Source organism: Mesoplodon densirostris, chromosome 7 (genome assembly GCF_025265405.1).
Source record: "Mesoplodon densirostris isolate mMesDen1 chromosome 7, mMesDen1 primary haplotype, whole genome shotgun sequence".
NCBI classification, from domain to species: Eukaryota; Metazoa; Chordata; class Mammalia; order Artiodactyla; family Ziphiidae; genus Mesoplodon; species Mesoplodon densirostris.
In genome coordinates, this window is record NC_082667.1 from 101937952 (window position 1) to 101958730 (window position 20779).

The window sequence follows — 20779 nt, forward strand, 5'->3', positions numbered from 1 at the left end:
CTGTTTGATTTTGGGGTAAACCATTCGGCTCCCTGGGCTGAAACATGCAAAACGAGGATCACAATTATAATTCACAGATGGGGGTGTGTATGTGTGTGTGTATGTGTGTGTGGCGGGGGGTGGAGCGGGGGGTGTGTGTGTGTGTGTGTGTGTGTGTGTGTGTGTGTGTGGCGGGGGGTGGAAGGGCGCGCAGCGGTGTTAGCGCGGTTCCCGAAGGAAAACCCAGAGAAAAGTAATGGCCTTTTAAGTGTTAAGTTGTACGACCTCACCATAGTAACAGCAACCAGCGCGCATGCGCCTATTTAAAGCGCCGGCGTGCTTTAGGAGCGACTCAGCCCCGCCCACTTCCTCAGATTGCGCCGTTTCCGTTTCCCCCGAGCCTGCTCCGCTCCGCTCTGCGGATTCCGAGTCGCCAATCACCGCCCACGTTTTTCTAGCTGTGAACACCGCGCGTGCCCACGTTTCGAAAGCCCGGGGGCGGGCTCGTGGTTTCGCGCACGCGCAGTCGTCCTCTTTTCCTCACGCTGGTTCCTCGTCGTCTCAGTGCCGTACGTCCTCCTGGCGTGATCTCGTGTTTGGGCACCGTGTGGGCTGTCGCCACCGCCGCGATGGGCAAAACTTCCGCCTCTCAGGGTCCAGGAGCTCGGCCCGACCCGGTGCGGAGCTTCAATCGTTGGAAGAAGAAACACAGCCACAAGCAGAGCCAAAAAAAACAGTTGAGGAAGCAGCTGAAGAAGCCCGAGTGGCAGGTCGAGCGCGAGGTTATCAGCCGCCTCACGCAGAACTTGGAGAAGGTGAGGCCGGCGCCGGGGAGGGAGCGCGGGCCGGCTACGGGGCTACATGTCCCTGCCGCGCTGGGCTGCACAGACGAGGGGGCCGACCTGTCACTGGTACCCTGCCTGGGGAGCAAGCCGTTAGTCCCGGAGAAGGGAGTGGGGTGAGAAGTGCCACCCGGGGCCCTGTGGAGGCCACAGGTGGGCTGCTGGGTGCCACAACCCAGGCCTCCTGACCGTCCAGGCCGTTCTTCTGCTCACCACACTTGTCTTGATAAAATGATGGAAATGCAGTGGTACTTAAGCATAGGGAGATTAATTGCTATAATAGATATAGAAATATTCATAAAAATAATACTAACAACAGTAATGGTAAATAATGACACATTTTAAGCCACTCACCATGTGCTTCCCATTAATTATTTGACTTGATCTGAGGCATTGGGTCTTATTTCCATTTTACAGATGAGAACACTGAGGCTCCAAGAGGGTAAGAAACTTGTCTGGAACCTAGACTCACGTCTTTCTGATTCCAAAGCCTTTGCTTTTAATCGTTATGCTAGTCTTGCACCTCTCATCACCATCCTTCCTATGCTTATTTTTTATACATGTTTCATGTCCCCATCCAAGAATTGCTATAGAAAAGCTGGACTCATGGTCTGTTTCTGGTACCTGCCATCCCACAACGTAGCTGAGGTTCCCAGATGAATGTAGTAGTTATCCTGTAGTTATCATTTTGTTTTCTTGATCTCTTCCAAGCTCACGCTCCTTGCGGCTGCCAGTACCCCTTCTTTTCCTTCCTCCTAAATTCCACGTCTGTTGGCCTTCGCCCACCTCACTTAGCCTTTCAGTGATTGCCCCCTTCTAGTGCAGTGTAATCGGGGATTTAACATATGGGATATATATGGGATTAAAGTCATCACGTGTCATGCTGGTATAGCTTTCCTTTAAACAACGCTTAGATCAAAAGTAAGGTTAGATGGAGCTTAGAGTTTGTTTTGGGCTTTTAAGTTAAGATGATGAAGATTTGATTCTGGCTTTTGGTTGCCCGATGAGTGACTTTGGGCAAGTTACTTTGCTTCTCTTGTCTTTAAAAGGCATAATAATATCTGCCTTATAAGTTATGGGCAGTTAGTAAGAATGCATGTAAAGTATTCTGCACAATGCCTGATGCATAAATATTGCATATATTACCTGTTACAATACTACTGCTGCTGTATACCTCAAGAAGCCACTGTAAGGTAAATTACTGTCAGATTGCATTTTGGGCTCTTCTTCATCTGACTGGAATTGCTTCCGGAGGAGAGCCTCATCCCTTGCTTCTTCTCACTCTGTTCTCTTGTCTTGTGTAATCCCAAGGTTTATTCTTGTGACTCTTCCTTCTTGCATTCTACCCAGAGCTGTTCTGAGTTCATATCCTTTTTTTTTTTTTTTTTTTTCCTGACTGTGCTGGATGTCTTTATTTGTGTCATAGGATACCTTAAACGCTGCAGATCTAAAACTGAGTTCATTATCTTTTTCTTCTAAATTCACAATCCTGTATATTATTTCTGTATTGCCACCATGGCAAATTACCACAAGTCTGGTGTCTAAAGACAACAGGAATTTATTCTCTCACAGTTCTGTAAGCCAGAAGTCTGAAATCAGTTTCACTGGGCTGAAATCAAGGTGTCAGTGGGGACACACTCCCTCTAGAGGCTCTAGGGGAAATTCTGTTTCTTGCTTCTTCTAGCTTCTGGTGGATGTATTCCTTGGCCTGTGGCTGCATTACTCCAGTCTGTGCCTCCATGGACACACTGCCTTCTCCTGTTCTATGTCAAATCTACCCCTATCCTTTTTTTGTAAGGGTACTTTTGATCACATTTAGGGTTTACTCAAATAATTGAGGATAATCTCCCCATCTCACGATCTTTAATCACTGTGCAAAGTCTCTTTTGTCATGTAAGATAATATCCACAGTTCCGGAGATTAGGATATGGGCATATTTGGGGACCATTATTTAGGCTACCCCATCCTAGCCCCACCACCTAAGCAGACTGCTGAGCTAGAAACCTAGGAGTAATCCTAGAGGCCTCCGTCTTACCACTGTTACATTCAGTTAGTCACAGTGGTGATTAACTCTGCTTCTTAAATTTCTCAAATGCTTCTCCATCCCCAGTGCCATGCCTTAGTTCAGGCTCAATCATCTCTTGCCTGGGTTTCTACAGTAGCTATTGCTTGTAATATGGGTCAGCAGACTTTTCCTGTAAAGGACAGGACAGTAAATGGTTATGGCTTTGCAGGTTGTAAGGGTGGAACTACTCAACTCTGCCATTGTAACACAAAAGCTTGCCATGGAAATACTTAAATGGGCATAGCAAAACTTCAGTTAATAAAACAGGTGGTGGGATTTGTCCCTTAGGCCTTACTGCCTTCTAATCTATCCTCCATATTTGCTAGAATGCTTCTTTCCAAGATGAGATCCAATTGTTTTACTCCTGATTAAAACCCTTCCTTGGCTCACAGTTATTTTCAGGAAAGTGGTCAAACACTTCAATGTGTCAGCGTGTTCTAGTCCAGTGAAAGAGTAAGTTATTTGTGGTCAGGCAGACCTGGTTTAAATCTCACTCAGTTTAGGTGTTGACTTGCCCAATTTCTTTATGTCCCTGTGTCTCAGTTTCTTTATTCAACAGAGATTATTAACCACCCAGAGTGTTGTAAGGCTAAAATGAGGTGATGTATATAAACCAAGTGGTATGTGGTAGGCACACATGAAAGAACAATCTGCACTTTTGTGAACTGGCCATGCTCCTTGACGCTTCTTGTCCTGGTACTTGATGTTTCCACTGCTTGCAGTGAGCAGTGCCATTTCCCCAACCCTAGGGACACCTACGCATCCTCCAAGATTTACCTCCAACTTCTCTTCCTGACCTCCCCAGGTAGGGTTAGGGCTGCTGTGTGTCCGTAGCGTTTTGTATATGCCTTTATCATAGCAGTCATCAGCAGGCTGTGATGACTGGCTTTAACTTCTTTGTCAACTCTACCACTAGGCCATTGATGATATACTTGCTTTGCTGTCCCCAAAGATGGGTCCCACAGTGCTTGTCCTTGAGAAGACCTTTAGTGTTTAGATGTTTGGTGCACACTGACCTTTTCCAGGTGGCTTTATTCTGATCGGTAACGTGGGTCCGTTCTTTTTGGTCTCTTGTTTTAATAATAATTGCTAACATTTATCAAGCTTTTATACATGTTGATTTGCCATATCCTCACAACAAACAACCCTATGAGATAGTTCCCATTATATAAGTGAGGAAACTTTAAGACACAGCGAGGGTAAATAATTTGCACTACATTAAACAGGAAGTGAAAATGCTATTGATAGTAAGGGGAAAAGTTCTAATCCAGGAGGTATAGGTCTGATGCCAGGGCTCCAGACCACCATGCTTTACTGTGTTGCACAAATGTTTAAATCCCAATCTTTTCACTAAGTTGAAGGAACATTTTTTTTCCTGCTAAGTATTGTTCTGTTTTTTGTTTTTTAAGTTTTTGAAATATTTTCTTAAGATTTTGTTAAGAAATAAATGCAGTATGGAATCAGTTGCCATGGCTAGCAATACTAGAATACTGTCAGAGCAGATTGTATGTAAAAAGGGGCAGACCCTACCATATGGCTTCTCAGATGGTAGAATTTGTGCACGGAAGTTTTATTACAGTGGACAGTACACAGGTGGTGCTCAGTAGCCTCACTGGTGAAATACTGAACAATTTGATTCAGAGACATTTTGGAACATTTTGACAGGTTGTTGTTGAGGCTTAGGTAAAAATAGGTGGAAAAAAAATACCTGTCTGTATCTCAAGGGAGGTGGGGTGTGGTTGATATATTTTGACAGATGTAATGCTAGTAAATATGTGCAGTGCTCTGGAGTTAGAGGATGGTGTAATCAAGGGAAAAAGGTTGAGTTATTCTGTGCAGAGCCCTTTCTGGCCAGATGACTTAGAGAAAGGTTTTTCCTCTGGGCACGCTGCCCTTCTTCCTGGTGGTTGCAGCCTCAGGCCTGGCTGGTGGAGCTGAAAGTGGGCTGGATTTCAGCTCCCACACCTCAGCCTTACCAGATGCCTTTGGGTAGGATGTGAACTGTACAGCAGTGTGTGGTAGCCATGAGTCGAGCCAGTTCTTGAATGATGTGTTCTCCAGGTGGAAAAGATTGGCAAGGACATTGTAGGTGGAGGGAGCAACAAGAGGAGATACAAAAAGATGTGAAAATACATGGTGTTCTTTGAGGGGGACATACTCCTTGGAGTGTGATATGTGTTCCAGAACTGGCTTCAGATGAGGTTGAAGAAGAGGGTTGACAGTAGACTGAATGGCTTTGGAGGCTGTAGTTGGTAGAATAATGACCTCCTAAAGACGTCAGCATCCTGATCCTCAGAACTGTGAATAAGTTACATGGCAAGGGGTAATTCAGGTTGCTAATCAGCTGACTTTAAAATGTGTTGGTTGATCTGGATTATCCAAGTGGATCCAGTGTAATCATCCAAGGGCCCTTAAGTGTGGAGGAGGGAGGCAGAAGAGTCAGTGTCAGAGCACTGTGAAGTGAGAGACTTGACTGTCCATGGTGGCTGGTTTTGAAGATGGGAGGGGACCATAAGCCGAGGAATGTGGGCAACCTCTAGAAGCTGGAAAAAGAAAGGAAATGGATTCTCTCCTAGAGTTACCCAAAAGAATGCAGCCCTGCCAACACCTTGATTTTAGCTGAGTGAGGCTGGTTTTGGACTTCTGACTTCCAGAATTGTAAGTAATAAATTTATATTGGTTTAAGCCACTGTTCTTGGTAATTTGTTACAGCAACAGTAGGAAACTTATATAGAGGCTGTCTTTAAAAGCTTTATCTAGAAGCAGTGGTGAGTTTCAGGGGACAATTAGAGAATATATCCAAACTGTAAAGGGTCTGGAGGCTAGACTGTTGGTATAGTCTAGATCTTGGGTCCTCTGAGAGGCAGATGCCAAGATGGGGTTGAGTGAATTGGAATTTATTGGGGGAAAGTGTCTGTAAAGGTAAAGCAGAGGGAACAGGAATAGGGAGGGAAAGGAAAGAGGACAGAAGGAGGAGGGGGTAGGAAGCACACAGGCTGCAACACTGTTTTCAGAAACCTGATAGGATGTCCTCAAACCAAAGTTGCGCATTAGAGGAATCCCCCCTGTCCTGCGGGAATGGGTACTGCTGCTGTGCTTGTTCATTGACTGGGTGTAGGCCAGGCAGGCATGGCTTCTTCAGTGGTGGCTCTAGAGCGGTGACAGCTGGCATTTTATCAGTCAGCTCTCTTCCCCAAGTGGGAACTCTGGGTGGCTTATTTCTAAGGCCACTATGTAGGGTGTGTGTTCTAGAGGGGCTGATGGAGAGCTGGGGATTGAAGCTTATGGAGAAATGTTGAACTATTTGTTTCATAATGGTTTTCACTTGCTGAATGACTCAAGCTCTGTGCACCTAGGATTCATTTAGATTTTTTATTGTAATCAGCTATGCTATATAGGAACTCTGCTTTCTAATCTGATTTTGTTTTGTCCTTAATCAGAATTTGGTCTGGTATAATTTGAAGTAGATTGCTTTTCTTCTCTTGATTGCAATGGTGGAGCATTCTAGGAAGTTTTAAATACTTTTTCCTCCCTGCTTTGGGATGTAAAAGCATCATTCACATTTGTGGAAAAAAGACAGTTGGAAGAAGTATAAGAGAGTGGTTAAGTAATATCCACCCTGTTCTCCTTTCCTCTGCCCCTCTAACTTCTCCACCAATGCTGGGACGTTCTTAATAAGTACCGTCACTGAAACATCTGTTCTTTGATTTCAGAAGAATGATGATACAGATTTTTAGAGGTTTTGATTGATAGAGATGTTATGATTTTTCTAAGAGTGATTTTTTTCTAAGAAAAGAAAAGGATGAAGGGAAGGGGAAAGAGAGTTTTATTTTTTTTGTAGGAACCATAGCCATCTTCTGCTGTGGCTTCCTAGTGTTCCTTGGACTATAATTGACAGTCTTCTAGAACATGGTTGGCAGACTTTTTCTGTGAATATTAAGATAGTGAATATTAAGTTTTGTGGGCCAGATGGTCTCTGTCACAACTACATAGACAGTATGTAAATGAATGGTTGTAGTTGTGAATATTAAGATAGTGAATATAAGTTTTGTGGGCCATATGGTCCCTGGCACAACTACATAGACAGTATGTAAATGGATGGTTGTAGTTGTGCTCCAATATAACTGTATTTACAAAAACAGGGAGGAAAAGATTGGGCCTGTGGGCCATAGTCTGCTGACCCTTGTTCTAGACATCAGTGGAGTAAAAAATGTCCTTTTTGTTTCTTTGGTGACCTCTTTCTAAGCGTATAGTATGCAGTTTTATGTTGTAATGGCTGGTAGAGTACTGGAATAGTTTGTTTCTTCCAGACTTTCCCTTTAGGAGGTTGATAGACTTTAGAAAGATATGCACTCTTTTGTCTGAGTAGCCCAGTTTGCCTGTGGGCTGTATCTCTGATGGGGATTAAAAAGTGTGTTGCCCGTCTAGCTCCTGTAAGCATTCTACTTGCTGTGAAAACAGATTTTTAGCTGATAATACCACAAATGCTGGGTGGACTGCACCCGATTTTAATATCTGGTTTGGGAGACTACTTACCTCCTAATTTAGGTTCCTTGATAGGACAGGATATTATTTGAATAAAGTTTTCTCCTTCTACTGTTCGTACACTGATTCTGCCTCCTCTCCAGTGTTATCTGGAATGAGTTGTATGGATTAAGGCAATGTTTTAATAATTATGTTTTCATCATTTGAGGCCAGAGAATAACCCTGTCTGGACTACATTAAGAATCTGTAGACTAAAATGAAATACAAGCTGTCATCCCTTTACTGCCTGGAGTGTAATTTTAATAAATGAACCTTACAAATTCAGCTTTCCCCTTTTGCAAATCATGAATAATTTGGCAGCACATTCCCAGATCTGAGTAGTTCCTACTTTCAGCATCTATGATAAAATAATTCACCTGAGCATCCGAAATGAAATTCAGAAAATTGGGTTTATGCTAATGAAGAACATCAGTGATGAACATTTAGGTAATGTAAAGTTAAAAGGCAAAATGTTACTTTTTGTGACTTCAGATCATGACAGAGACACTTTCCCTGGTTATTGTTAAATAATACCCCTCCTCCAGTATACCCCCAAATGAGTAGTTGTCAGGTTGGGTTTGAAAGGTTTGTGCTAGCAAGATATATTTCTGCACCTAACTTCAAGTTAGTCTCCAAAGTGTGTAAAGAGAAGTTTTCTCATCGTGGTCTGTGGTTTATAGTCATTTTGCCCTTTACTTCCTAGACTGATATTCTTTGAAGGATGGGATGAAAGGAAATTTTCTTCCTAAAATTGATGTGATGATGGCTTACTGTATTGTTAACATTTTAGAGGTGTTCGAAGATATTGAAGGTAGGGGGGTGTGTGTGTGTGTCTGTGTGTTGAGTGAATGAAGTCTTTTTTTTTAACCAGTTGAAATGGTTGCAGAGTTATATATATATATATATATATATATATATATATATATATATATATATATATATATATATATATATATATATATATATATATATTTTTTTTTTTTTTTTGTGGTACGTGGGCCTTTCACTGTTGTGGCCTCTCCCGTTGTGGAGCACAGGCTCCGGACGCGCAGGCTCAGTGGCCATGGCTCATGGGCCCAGCCGCTGCGCGGCATGTGGGATCTTCACGGACTGGGGCACGAACCCGTATCCCCTGCATCGGCAGGCGGACTCTCAACCACTGCGCCACCAGGGAAGCCCCAGAGTTATATTTTTGATGATAGCTTCTTCAAGGCATATTTCTTTTCAGAAGGAATGATAGTTTTTACTTAGAAGTGATGATTGAATTCAATCCTGCAGTACCAAGGATGTGCTAGGCAGCACAATGTAGACAAAAATTAGTTTTGTTGTAAAACAAATGAATTATGCAGTATGTTATTTTGCCTTATCTCACATAGTCCCCTTTTACTTTTCAGATAAATGTAAATGAAATTACAAGATTTTCAGATTTCCCCTTGTCCAAAAAAACACTGAAAGGTAGGTTCATGGTGATCTTGGGACATATTGTTGGATTTCTTCATGCTTTTTTTAAATGGAAAAATGTTTAGAGAAAGTTTAACCTGAAAAAAGTCTTATTTTGTGGGACCTAATGAAACTTAAAAGCTTTTGCATAGCAAAGGAAACTATAAACAAGACGAAAAGACAACCCTCAGAATGGAAGAAGATATTTGAAAATGAATCAACGGACAAAAGATTAATCTCCAAAATATATGAACAGCTCAGGCAGCTCAATATTAAAAAAACAAACAACCCAATCAAAAAATGGGCAGAAAACCTAAATAGACATTTCTCCAAAGAAGACATACAGATGGCCAAGGGGCACATGAAAAGCTGCTCAACCTCACTAATTATTACAGAAATGCAGATCAAAACTACAGTGAGGTATCATTTCACACCAGTTAGAATGGGCATCATCAGAAAATCTACAAACAACAAATGTGAGAGCGTGTGGAGAGGGTGTGGAGAAAAGGGAACCCTCTTGCACTGTTGGTGGGAATGTAAATTGATACAGCCACTATAGAAAACAGTATGGAGGTTCCTTAAAAAACTAAAAATGGAATTACCATATGACCCAGCAGTACCACTACTGGGCATATACCCAGAGAAAACCATAATTCAAAAAGACACATGCACCCCAGTGTTCATTGCAGCACTGTTTACGATAGCCAGGTCATGGAAGCAACCTGAATGCCCATTGACAGATGAATGGATAAAGAAGATGTGGTTCATATATACAGTGGTATATTACTCAGCCATAAAAAGGAAAGAAAGTGGGTCATTGATAGAGACGTGGATGGACCTAGAGACTATTATACAGAGTGAAGTAAGTCAGAAAGAAAAAAATCGTGTATTAACACATATATGTGGAACCTAGAAAAATGGTACAGATGAACCAGTTTGCAAGGCAGAAATAGAGACACAGATGTAGAGAACAAACATATGGACACCAAGCAGGGGAAAGCGGGGGGTGGTGGTGTTGGTAGTGGTGGGATGAATTGGGAGATTGGGATTGACATATATACATTAATATGTATCAAATAGATAACTAATAAGAACATGCGGGCTTCCCTGGTGGTGCAGTGGTTGAGGGTCCGCCTGCCGATGCAGGGGACACGGGTTTGTGCCCTGGTCCGGGAGGATCCCACATGCTGTGGAGTGGCTGGGCCTGTGAGCCATGGCCGCTGAGCCTGCGCGTCCTGAGCCTGTGCTCCGCAACGGGAGAGGCCACAACAGTGAGAGGCCCGCGTACTGCAAAAAAAACCCCAAAAACAAAACAAAAGAAAACATGCTATATAAAAAAATAAAATAAAATTCAAAAAAAATCTTATTTTGATATCATGAAAACCTATAGCAAGAAACAATATTAATTTAAGTTTTACCAATTTGTCATTCTCATTCTTTCTGGACTGGTTAAAAAAAAAAACAGTAGTAAAAAACCAAGGTGCCAGGGCCTCTGAATAATTAAAATGTTTAAAATAAGCAAGAGAACAAACAAAAATGTGTCACCTTTTGTATTGATTTGCTAGTGCCACCAGAACAAAATAACACAGACTAGGTGACTTAAACAACAGAAATTTATTTTCTCATTTTTCTGGAGGCCAGAAGTCTAAGATAAAGGTGCTGGCAGGGGTGGTTTCCTCTGAGGGTCATGATGGAAGGATATGTTCCAGGCCTCTCTCCTTGGCTTACAGATGGTTGCCTTCTGCTGCCTCTCAAAGTAGTTGTCCCTCTGTGTACTCACACCCCTAGTGTTTGTTTTTATGTCCAAATTTTCCCTTCTTATAAAGACATCAGTCAGATTGGATTTGGGCCCACCCTAATGGACTCATTTTAACTTAATCACCTCTTTAATCACCTGTGTCTGAACACAGTCACATTCTAAGTACTGGGGGTTAGGGGTTCAACATATGAATTCTGGGATTGAGGGGGTGCACAATTCAGCCCATAGTACTGTTCTACAGGGATGCTCTGAAGTGTCGTTTTCTTCCTGTCCATACTGGCAGGTTTGCAAGAAGCGCAGTACCGTTTGGTAACTGAGATACAGAAGCAGACCATTGGGTTGGCATTGAAAGGTAAAGATGTCCTTGGAGCTGCCAAAACTGGATCTGGCAAGACTTTGGCTTTCCTTGTTCCAGTAAGTAGTTTTTTCATGTTGGGTCAGATCCTTTGTTATATGATTTTAAAACATTCTATGCCTAGATAGAAATAATTATGTGAAGAGTTGTTTCATGTTGGGTTTCCCTGGCTAGAATGCAAGCTTTATCAGACTGGTGCCACATCTGTCTTGTTCTCTATTGTATCCCCCATGTCCTAGCACAGCACCTTGCACATGATAGGCACTCAGTAACTTATTAAATGAATGAATTATCGTGTGCCGACAAGCCTGAATTCCTGAAGGATGTGGGGTGTTCCAGGGTGGCAGGTCAGAATGGTTCTTCTCATGGTTCTTCTCTGCAATGAGCCCGGTGGCATGGCAGGGAAGGCTGTTTCTGTACTCACCCTTGTAAACCTGCCAATCGCATTTATACTTGCCACCTGTTTAGGATAAAGCTGAAATTGCTCACTTTAAGGAAATTGGGCCATTCACTGAGAATTTTCCAGGACATTGATATCTATCTTTTATAGCAGTAAAACAGTAGAGCCTCTTAGGAATTCACTTATATCTGTTATGCAGTTGGTCTCGTAATTTTTAATTCCTGCTAAATAATCAGCTCAGAAAAATCACATTTGATTTTTTTGTTCCAAGTGTTAAAAAACCATTTTTCTCTTAAATTCTATTTTTTATAACAACATCTTTCTACAACTAGAAAATTCAGTCACTGTATAACTACGGCAGTTACACAGTTTATTTTAATGTGGTTTCTGTTCAGAAAATGGTGACAAATATTTTTCTGAAATCTGTTTTAATGAACTGTGGGCTATACAGACCTTTCACTGATTGCCATCTCCTCATGGCATGTCTCTGGTAGCAACTGCACTGCCATGGGGCTTCTTTTCCTCTATGACTTGGGGGAGGATGCTTCTGGTGGATAGAAGAAAAAGAAAAAACAAAGCAAACAGTTTCTTCTTTCTGATTAAGACTCATGACAGGTAATGCTTTCTGCTTGGAAGGTGCCTTTGATTTGGGGGGGCAAGGTTGACTCAGGAGTCAAAACGTTGCCTCTCTAAATGACTTATTGAACATGAATTTGTTCTTTTTTGAGGTGCTGGAAGGCTTGTATCGTCTGCAGTGGACCCCAACAGATGGGCTGGGGGTTCTGATTATATCACCTACAAGAGAACTGGCCTATCAGACCTTTGAGGTTCTCCGAAAAGTAGGGAAGAATCATGACTTCTCAGCTGGCCTCATCATTGGCGGAAAGGTTTGTCTTTTTGTCCTTGTCCTTCTTTCTTTCCTTCTATAACTTATTTATGTTGGAGCACTGTGGTGGTTGACCGGGAAGAGGTAGAGATATCATCTAAACAGAGGTTAGCCCCCTAGACAGGAGGTGGCAGCATCCTGGTGTGGTCACTATCATCCAAAATATGTTTGTCAGTTTTGCAGGTCCAGAAAGTCTGTTTTGTCAGGGTATCTGGATTGATCAGATTCTCTGAGACTAATTAATTCTAATTAGCCTGTAAATCTGTTTGTTAATATTCACTGGAAAAGGTACATTTCAGTATGTAGACTAGTTCCTTTCAATAAAGTATCTAGGAGGTTGAATAATTCAGAATATTGCTGGGTCAGCAGCAGAAGAAAGGAAGGTAGAAGGTAGTTTTGAGGAGTGTTTATTTTAGGTTATAGTAAAGCGTGCTGCTCCACTTCTTTTTCTTCTGGTTTACCTGGACTACTTGTCTCGGCTAGAGTCTCTTCTAGATTGTGAGGAGTTCTTTAATTTATATGCAAACATGCACAAAAAAAGGAAGAGTATCACAAGCCCTCACATACTCATGTACCTATCACCCAGCTTTAACAACTAACATTCTGTGGCTCTTGTTTAGAGGAGAGATATTCTAGAATGTGGAGAACTCAGCTCTTGTTTTCAGTCCATGAAGTGCAGTGAGTGGTGTCAGAGAGCCTGTTCAGTGTCCCTGGGTTCTGACTTAAAAGAATGGGTATAATTCTAGTTTTTAAGTAGGTTCTGGCAGACACAGGAGGAAATAAAGACTTGGAGCAGTCATATATTTTTCTTGGCTTCAAAATCCCAGATATGATTAAGAATCTAGAGGGGCTCTGAACTCTTTAGGTCTTCACTAAGGACTTTTGTTTAGCCCAGAAATTTGGATGTGCTATAAAAATAGAAGAGAGAAATTACATTTATTTCTAGAGTATTTACATTGCTATGATGAAATGCCACATGCAGATGGCTTGTATAGTTTTGGTATACAGGCTGCTCAGTGATGGGTTTGTGTAATCAAAAGAAACAACTGTTTTCAGGATCTGAAACACGAAGCTGAGAGGATCAATAACATAAATATACTTGTTTGCACACCGGGTCGGCTTCTTCAACACATGGATGAAACGATATGTTTTCATGCTACCAATCTCCAGATGTTAGGTGAGTCTGATATATCTCTAATGAAAAAAATCTCAGGCTTAAGAGTGAGCGCTCATAAATTTTAATGATAGAAATATTTTATTGAATAAATACTGTGACTAAAAATCTGAGAAATAACTTGAAGCAATTTTTTGGCATATGGTTCTAAATCCAGAGAGTACAAGTCAGACTTTCTTTTTTTTATATCTTTATTGGAGTATAATTGCTTTACAATGTTGTGTTAGTTTCTGCTGTATAACAAAGTGAATCAGCTACATGTATACATATATCCCCATATCCCCTCTCTCTTGAGCCTCCCTCGCACCCTCCCTATCCCACCCCTCTAAGTGGTCACAAAGCATCGAGCTGATCCCCCTGTGCTAGTGGGAAGCTGTGCAGCAGCTTCCCACTAGCCATCCATTTTACATTTGGTGGTGTATATATGTCAGTGCTACTCTCTCACTTCGTCCCAGTTTCCCCTTCCTCCGCCCTGTGTCCTCAAGTTCATTCTCTACATTTCCACCTTTATTCTTGCCCTGCCACTAGGTGCATCATTACTGTTTTTGAAGATTCCATATGTGTGCGTTAGCATACGGCATTTGTTTTTCTTTTTCTGACTTACTTCACTCTGTATGACAGATTCTGGGTCCATCTACCTCATTACAAATAACTCAGTTTCATTCCTTTTTATGGCTGAGTAATATTCTATTGTATATATGTGCCACATCTTTATCCATTCATTTGTTGATGGACACTTAGGTTGCTTCCACATCCTGGCTATTGTCAGTAGTGCTGCAGTGAGCATTGTGGTACGTGTAACTTTTTTTTTTTTAACATCTTTATTGGAGTATAATTGCTTTACAATGGTGTGTTAGTTTCTGCTTCATGTAACTTTTTGAATTACCATTTTCACTGAGACCTTTTTTAAATCAAAATAGAAAGAGATAAGCCCTCTTTTCTGTATGAAATTAGACACCTCAGTATTTGACACTGCTAAGAGTTATCTTTTAAGGTACATCTACTTATGATGTTACCTAATGTGTATTTTTTTAAGTCAACTTCGGAATAATTCTAGATTTATGGGAAAGTTGCAGTGATAGTACAGAACGTTCCTCTATACCCTTCTGTCCCTCAGTTTCCCCCAGTGTAACATCTTACATAACTTTGGTACCTTTGCCAAAACTAAGTGATTAACATTGGCATATTTATTTAACATACAGACTTTTTTTCGATTTCACCAGTTTTTACACGCATTTCCTTCTTCTGTTCTAGAATCCAGTGCAGAATACCATATTGCATTTAGCCTAACGTGTATCTTAAGTATTGTTGTTCAACTTGCATCTCTCTTTTTAGTTCTTGATGAAGCAGATAGAATCTTGGATATGGGCTTTGCTGATACCATGAATGCTATTATTGAAAACCTTCCCAAGAAACGTCAGACTTTGCTTTTCTCAGCTACACAAACCAAATCTGTAAAGGACCTTGCACGCTTGAGTTTGAAAAACCCTGAGTATGTTTGGGTTCATGAAAAAGCAAAATACAGGTATGTACTATTTGAAACCATATTTGATTCAATCACAACCAATGTTCTCTCTTTTTAGATTAAGAATTTGACATTTCAAATTAATACTACTTTTCTAAGAAATAAAACATTATTTTATATTGTTGATGAAATATGCAAAGCATAGTAAGTATATTGGTAAAAATTATTTAAATTCTCTATGCACCTTTAAATGTGTGACTACTCTAATGCAATATTTTCCAAAATGTGGTGTGGGGAACAAATTTCCCCATAAAATAGGGGTGAGGTGGGGAAATGCATACCTAGATAGATAAATAGCAAATGTTGAGTTAAGGTAAAGCAGTGTTCTTCAAGACTTCTCAGAACCTTTAATATTTTCTTGGACATTGTGATTCTTCAAAGCAGTGGGAGATGAATAAAGCTTCCTGCATTTACCGAAATTATTTTGTTACAGAATCATTCTTTTTAGCTGTATTATGCAGGACTAATGTGCTATGGAACACATTTTATCAACTGCATTAATACTTAGCAAAATACCTTTCTGTTTAAAACATTCCAGCAATGTTTTGTGTTGGTCTCACTAAAACTGGAAAGTAAGGTATGTGTGTCTGTGTGACAGTAAAAGGTGTGTGCATGTGTGTGTGTGTGTGAGAGAGAGAGAGAGAGGTGTAAATGGGTTGGGGGAAATACGTTTTAAAGTATATTTTGATATTATGACTGCTGGAAGTGTACATATGTTTGGTATGAGTCATACGCACATACATGCAGACTGGACATACTTGACTTCCAGAAATGTTTTCCAGTGAATTTAAATTGAAGATCTCAATATGGACTCACCTCTACCATTATCTCTATCTTTTTTTTTTTTTTTTTTTTTTTTTTGCTGTACGCAGGCCTCTCACTGCTGTGGCCTCTCCCGTTGCGGAGCACAGGCTCCGGACACACAGGCTCCGCGGCCATGGCTCGCGGGCCCAGCCGCTCCGCGGCATGTGGGATCTTCCGGGATCGGGGCACGAACCCGTGTCCCCTGCATCGGCAGGCGGACTCTCAACCACTGCGCCACCATGGAAGCCCCATTATCTCTATCTTAACTTTCATTTTTTGCTGTGACATATTAGTCTAAAAAGAAATATATTGAGAAAACAAATTGGGTTATCCTCTTGGAAAGTCTTTAAATACAGGGAATATGGGCATTAAGGCCCACCTTGACCTTGTTCAACCAATAGATGTCTAGGATTAAAAAAAGCCTGAGAAGAGGCTAGGTTCTATGCTTCCAGGTGATCCTAGTGGATAAACTTTGGAGAATCTGAGTTCTGGTAGCTTTGGTTATCAAGAACTCCTTAGGAATGGGATGGCAAGAGATATTTGAGGTGCAGTTTCCTCCTTGGCTTACCATTGAGTAGACATTGGTTTTTTGTTTGTAAATTTGTGTCGAGACAGCTCTCGAAATTCTTGGTACAATTCATTTGATAATCTAAAGACTGTCTAGGTCTTTTGATTTTATTCTTTGCTCTCTTTGCTGTTTCCTTTCTGCCTGTTTTTATCTTTACCTGACTAATTTTTCAATCATTAGGTGGTCTCTAAAATGTAAATTAATTGTACATATTATCCCTGTTCCCAGTTTCTATAGATAATAGTTGGTCATTATCTGTAGATCATGGAGTTAGTTAGAAAAAAATGAATGCAAGAACTGTTTATTTCATAAATGATTCTAGAAAGCAGTTCCATCATTTGTAAAAAAATGTGACTATCAGAAAACATATTGGAAGACAGGTATTTAGCAACATAATTTACAAAACTGGGGGTTATATGATAATGACTGTAGTACTGTGTAATTTCAAATTCACCAGAAGCACTATAAAAAGCAGATGCTATTGTGAATTTTGTTTAATATCGTTATTGAATTTTCCCCTTTAGCAACTTAACAGTTTGGTTAATATATCCTGAGAGATTATGGTCAAGAATATTTTAAGGCATAAAAGAATATTTACTCTCAAATTACAAAGGACCAGAAAAATCAGGATTGAATCTTTCTGAGTTGTATATCAGAGTATACGTAGAAGAAGTACACCAGTGTGTTTCCTTTATATTGCTATATGTTGCACTTTTTTTTCCTCTTTATACAAACAGACACACCCACAGGGTTGCCTGTGTGTGCATGAATGTATATATACCTTCACTCTGATAAATGGTACCAAATTTTATGTACTATTCTTCTTTGCTTCTTTTACTTAACAATATGCCCTAGAGATCACACCATAGCACTATATATATTCCTCATTCCTTTTTTTGCAGTTGCATGATACATTATTGTGTACAATAGTTCATTACACAAGTTTTCTACTACATATGGGTTGATTTCCATCTTTTTTTTTTTCTTTGTAAATAATACTGTATCTTTTTGTGTTTTTACCAGATTATTTTTTGGAACAGAATCCTTAAAGTAGGTTTATTAGTTCAAAGAGTAAATGCATGTATGTTTCTCTCCAACATTTTTATTATGAGAAATTTCAAACACTCAGCACAATTGAAGGAATTTTGCAGTGAAACCCCTATACCCATCCCTCTGTATATCAGTCAATCTTATTTTTGATGCATTTCAAAGTAATTTGCAGACATCTGTACACTTCCCCTAAATATTTCAGTACACATATCACTAACTAGAGTTCAGTATTTTTATAGAGATTTTCTTTTTTGATGTAAGATTTACATACAATGCGAACAAATGAACAAATTAAGAGTACATTTACTGAGTTTTGATAAATGTGTATGTCTCTGTAACCCAAGGCCCTGCTAAGAAGTAGAACAGTACCATGTGCCCAGCAAGTTCCGTCATACCCTTAAGTTGATCCTTGACCCTACTCTTGCAGAGGTGACCCCTGTTTGCATGTATATTTTTGATACATAATCTATAAGGTATCTTGTATGTATTTTGGTCATGTGTTGTATTCATTTCCTAAGGGACAGTAGAGAGGTTGTTTTTGGGGGTATGTATGTATGTGTTTGTGTCTGAAAAATTTGCTTGAGAGGCATGCCACTGTTAACATTTGTTTTGTTTTTTGGTCTGGATTTCAAAGTTACCAACACGGTATATTTTTAACATTTTCCCTCTTATTTCCATAAGCACCCCTGCCACTTTGGAACAGAACTACATAGTCTGTGAGCTGCAGCAAAAAATAAGTGTGCTGTATTCCTTTTTGAGAAGCCACCTGAAGAAGAAAAGTATTGTATTTTTCTCCAGTTGTAAAGAGGTACCTAGTGTTTATTTTTCTTAAGTTATTCGTGTTGAATTGTCCCTTTTAAAATATCAAATTTCTGTTAGAAAATGCTATTTGTCTATTTTAATAAATACAGTGCTAAATGTGGAGGGATTTGTAGTAATGAAAATCTTGGTGTCTTCATTTTTAAAGGAGCCCATGGATGAGACTGTAAGCTCAATAAGGAAGGGCAGGAACTGTCCGTTTTTACTTCAGTATTGTTAGCACCTAGCACAATACTTAGAATATAGTAGTCCTCAGTAAATATTGGTAGAACCAACAATTGAATGGCTAGACTAACCTAGAGGTCTTTATAACCTCATGTCTACCTTACCCTCCGTGAATACCGAACTGAATATGCCATTTATTTCCATGCCTCCGTATCTTTGTTCATGCTGATCTCCCTGCATCCCTCCATCCTAATTCTGGAGGAACACTTAATATCCTTTAAGATTAAGCTCAAATGTTATACCTGAAAGTCCTTTTCTGACACTCCCCAACCCCCTTGTGACAATGAACTGCACCTTCCTCTATCATTCTGTAGTGTTTTGTTTATATCTTTATTTAGTTTATCAGCATTTCTTAAACACTAGTCATATGCTTATAAGTAAGGGATTTAGTGATGTATAAGAAAACTTGGTCTTTTCCCTTAAAGAGAAGAAACTGTGGTTGATTTTGTGTGTCACTTTTCTTCTACTATATTTCAGATTTCCTGATGACATATAGTTGTTGGTATATGGTAGGTTGATTCTAGATTTATAGCTTTTGCCAATAGCTTAGCATGATAAATATGCAGTGAGTTTTCATCCAGTTTATGGGGAAGATAAGTAGTGGTCTGTTTTTTGGGGAAAGCACAGAACCTCATTATTTTTCCATGTAAAGAATGACTTCAGATTTTTTAGGACTTCTTTTAGATTTTTAGAATTTTATATCTTCTAAAGAAAGAGATAATCAAAATCTCTTTAATCTCTTCAATCAAAATCTCTTTAATCAAAAGAGAGGTATCTGGGGCTTCCCTGGTGGCACAGTGGTTGAGAGTCCGCCTGCCGATGCAGGGGACGCGGGTTCGTGCCCCAGTCCGGGAGAATCCCACATGCTGCGGAGCGGCTGGGCCCGTGAGCCATGGCTGCTGAGCCTGCGCGTCCGGAGCCTGTGCTCTGCAGTGGGAGAGGCCACAACAGAGAGGTCCGTGTACCGCAAAAAAAAAAAAAAAAAAAAAAGAGGTATCTTAGGGAGGCCTGACCTGATCAGGTGAGCAGCAGACACTCTTCTGTGGGCCTTGAAGAAAGCAGATACATTATGGACAGTCTTAGGGAGGGCTCCCGGGCAAGGATCTGAGAGTGGGGCTCTGTCAGCTGAACATGGTCCCTGGCTGACAGAACACAAGAGAGCAAGGACTTTGATGATACAGAGGCAACAGACTGCCCTCTTCCAACAACTACATGAACTTGGAAGAGAACCGCAAGCCTCAGATGAGACCTCAGCCCACTGACGCTTTGATTTCAGCCTGTGAGACCCTGAGCGGGGAACTTACTTCCACTGTGCCCAGATTCCTGATCTACAGAAACTGGGGGATCATGAATGGGAGCTGGAAGTCACCATGTTTGTGATAATTCATTAGACAGTGACAGAAAAGCAATACACATAGAAAGGGCTTACACATGCCCCAGGATAGATTAAGAGCTCAGTGAATGATAATTGTTCTCATTGTCCTCCTTTTCTTTCTCCTCCTGCTGCTTTTTGTAGAAAGTACAAAGCTTCATCCTCAAACACAGAGGGGCATGAAATACAGCTGTATTTCTCCCCGCAGTGTTAGCATGCTAGGGCCACCATAGCAAAGTACAGAGAGTCAGTTCCCTCTGAAGCCTCTCTCCTTGCCTTGTAGATGGTTTGTTCTCCCTGTGTCCTGCCATGGCTTCCCTCTGTTCCTGTCTGTGCCCAAATACCCTCTTCTTATAAGGACATCATTCATATTGAATTAGGGTCCACCCATATGACCTCGTTTAACCTTAATTACCTCTTCAAAGACCCCATTTCCAAATACAGCCACATTCTGAAGTGCTGGGGTTAGGATTTCAACATATAGAATGTGATGGGACACAGTGCATAACACCTCCTAAGGCTTGAGATAATCTTTATTTTAGGCAATGTCATCTCAGGCCAGGCAGAAAGTCCTTCTCTCTGTCAGTCTTTTTCCTCTCTTAGGTCTTGGATAAGCTTCTCAGGTGTCACTTGGTTGCATGTGTTCCACATCAGGTCCCCAGTCTTAAGGGGACCTTTCTGTGGTCAGGCTGGGTGCAGGGAGTCAGTGAAGCTGACCAGGACCGATAGTGAAGGTCTAGGCATTCCGTGAAGCCATTTATTCTCTGGAGTCCTGGCATTTCCCTGAGGCTCCACATAGACTAGAGGACCAAGCTGTCTCTAATCTCAGCTTTTCGTATCTGTGTAAAAGGAAATAATTTTAAGAGTTAATGTTTAAGGTTTTTACTCTGTAATACTCTGCTTTTCCTCTTCACAGTGGGCGAAGTATACTCTGCCCTTTCTCGAGCTATATTCTTTCTATACCTCTTTAGTTCCATGGCTTTAAATGCCAT

The 20779-nt window shown here is 40.7% G+C and overlaps 1 protein-coding gene across 1 annotated transcript in view; it reads left to right on the forward strand.

The window, feature by feature from the left end:
• Positions 1-528: 528 nt before the first annotated feature.
• DDX10 (DEAD-box helicase 10) overlaps positions 529-20779 on the forward strand; it is a 273250-nt gene continuing 252999 nt past the window's right edge. Inside the window, exons 1-7 of the mRNA XM_060104813.1 lie at positions 529-794; positions 8805-8865; positions 10893-11023; positions 12093-12251; positions 13307-13427; positions 14760-14949; positions 18053-18179. Of these exons, the coding sequence (XP_059960796.1) occupies positions 609-794; positions 8805-8865; positions 10893-11023; positions 12093-12251; positions 13307-13427; positions 14760-14949; positions 18053-18179 (975 nt within the window). The 5' untranslated portion in view covers positions 529-608. The remainder of the gene's footprint in view (positions 795-8804; positions 8866-10892; positions 11024-12092; positions 12252-13306; positions 13428-14759; positions 14950-18052; positions 18180-20779) is intronic.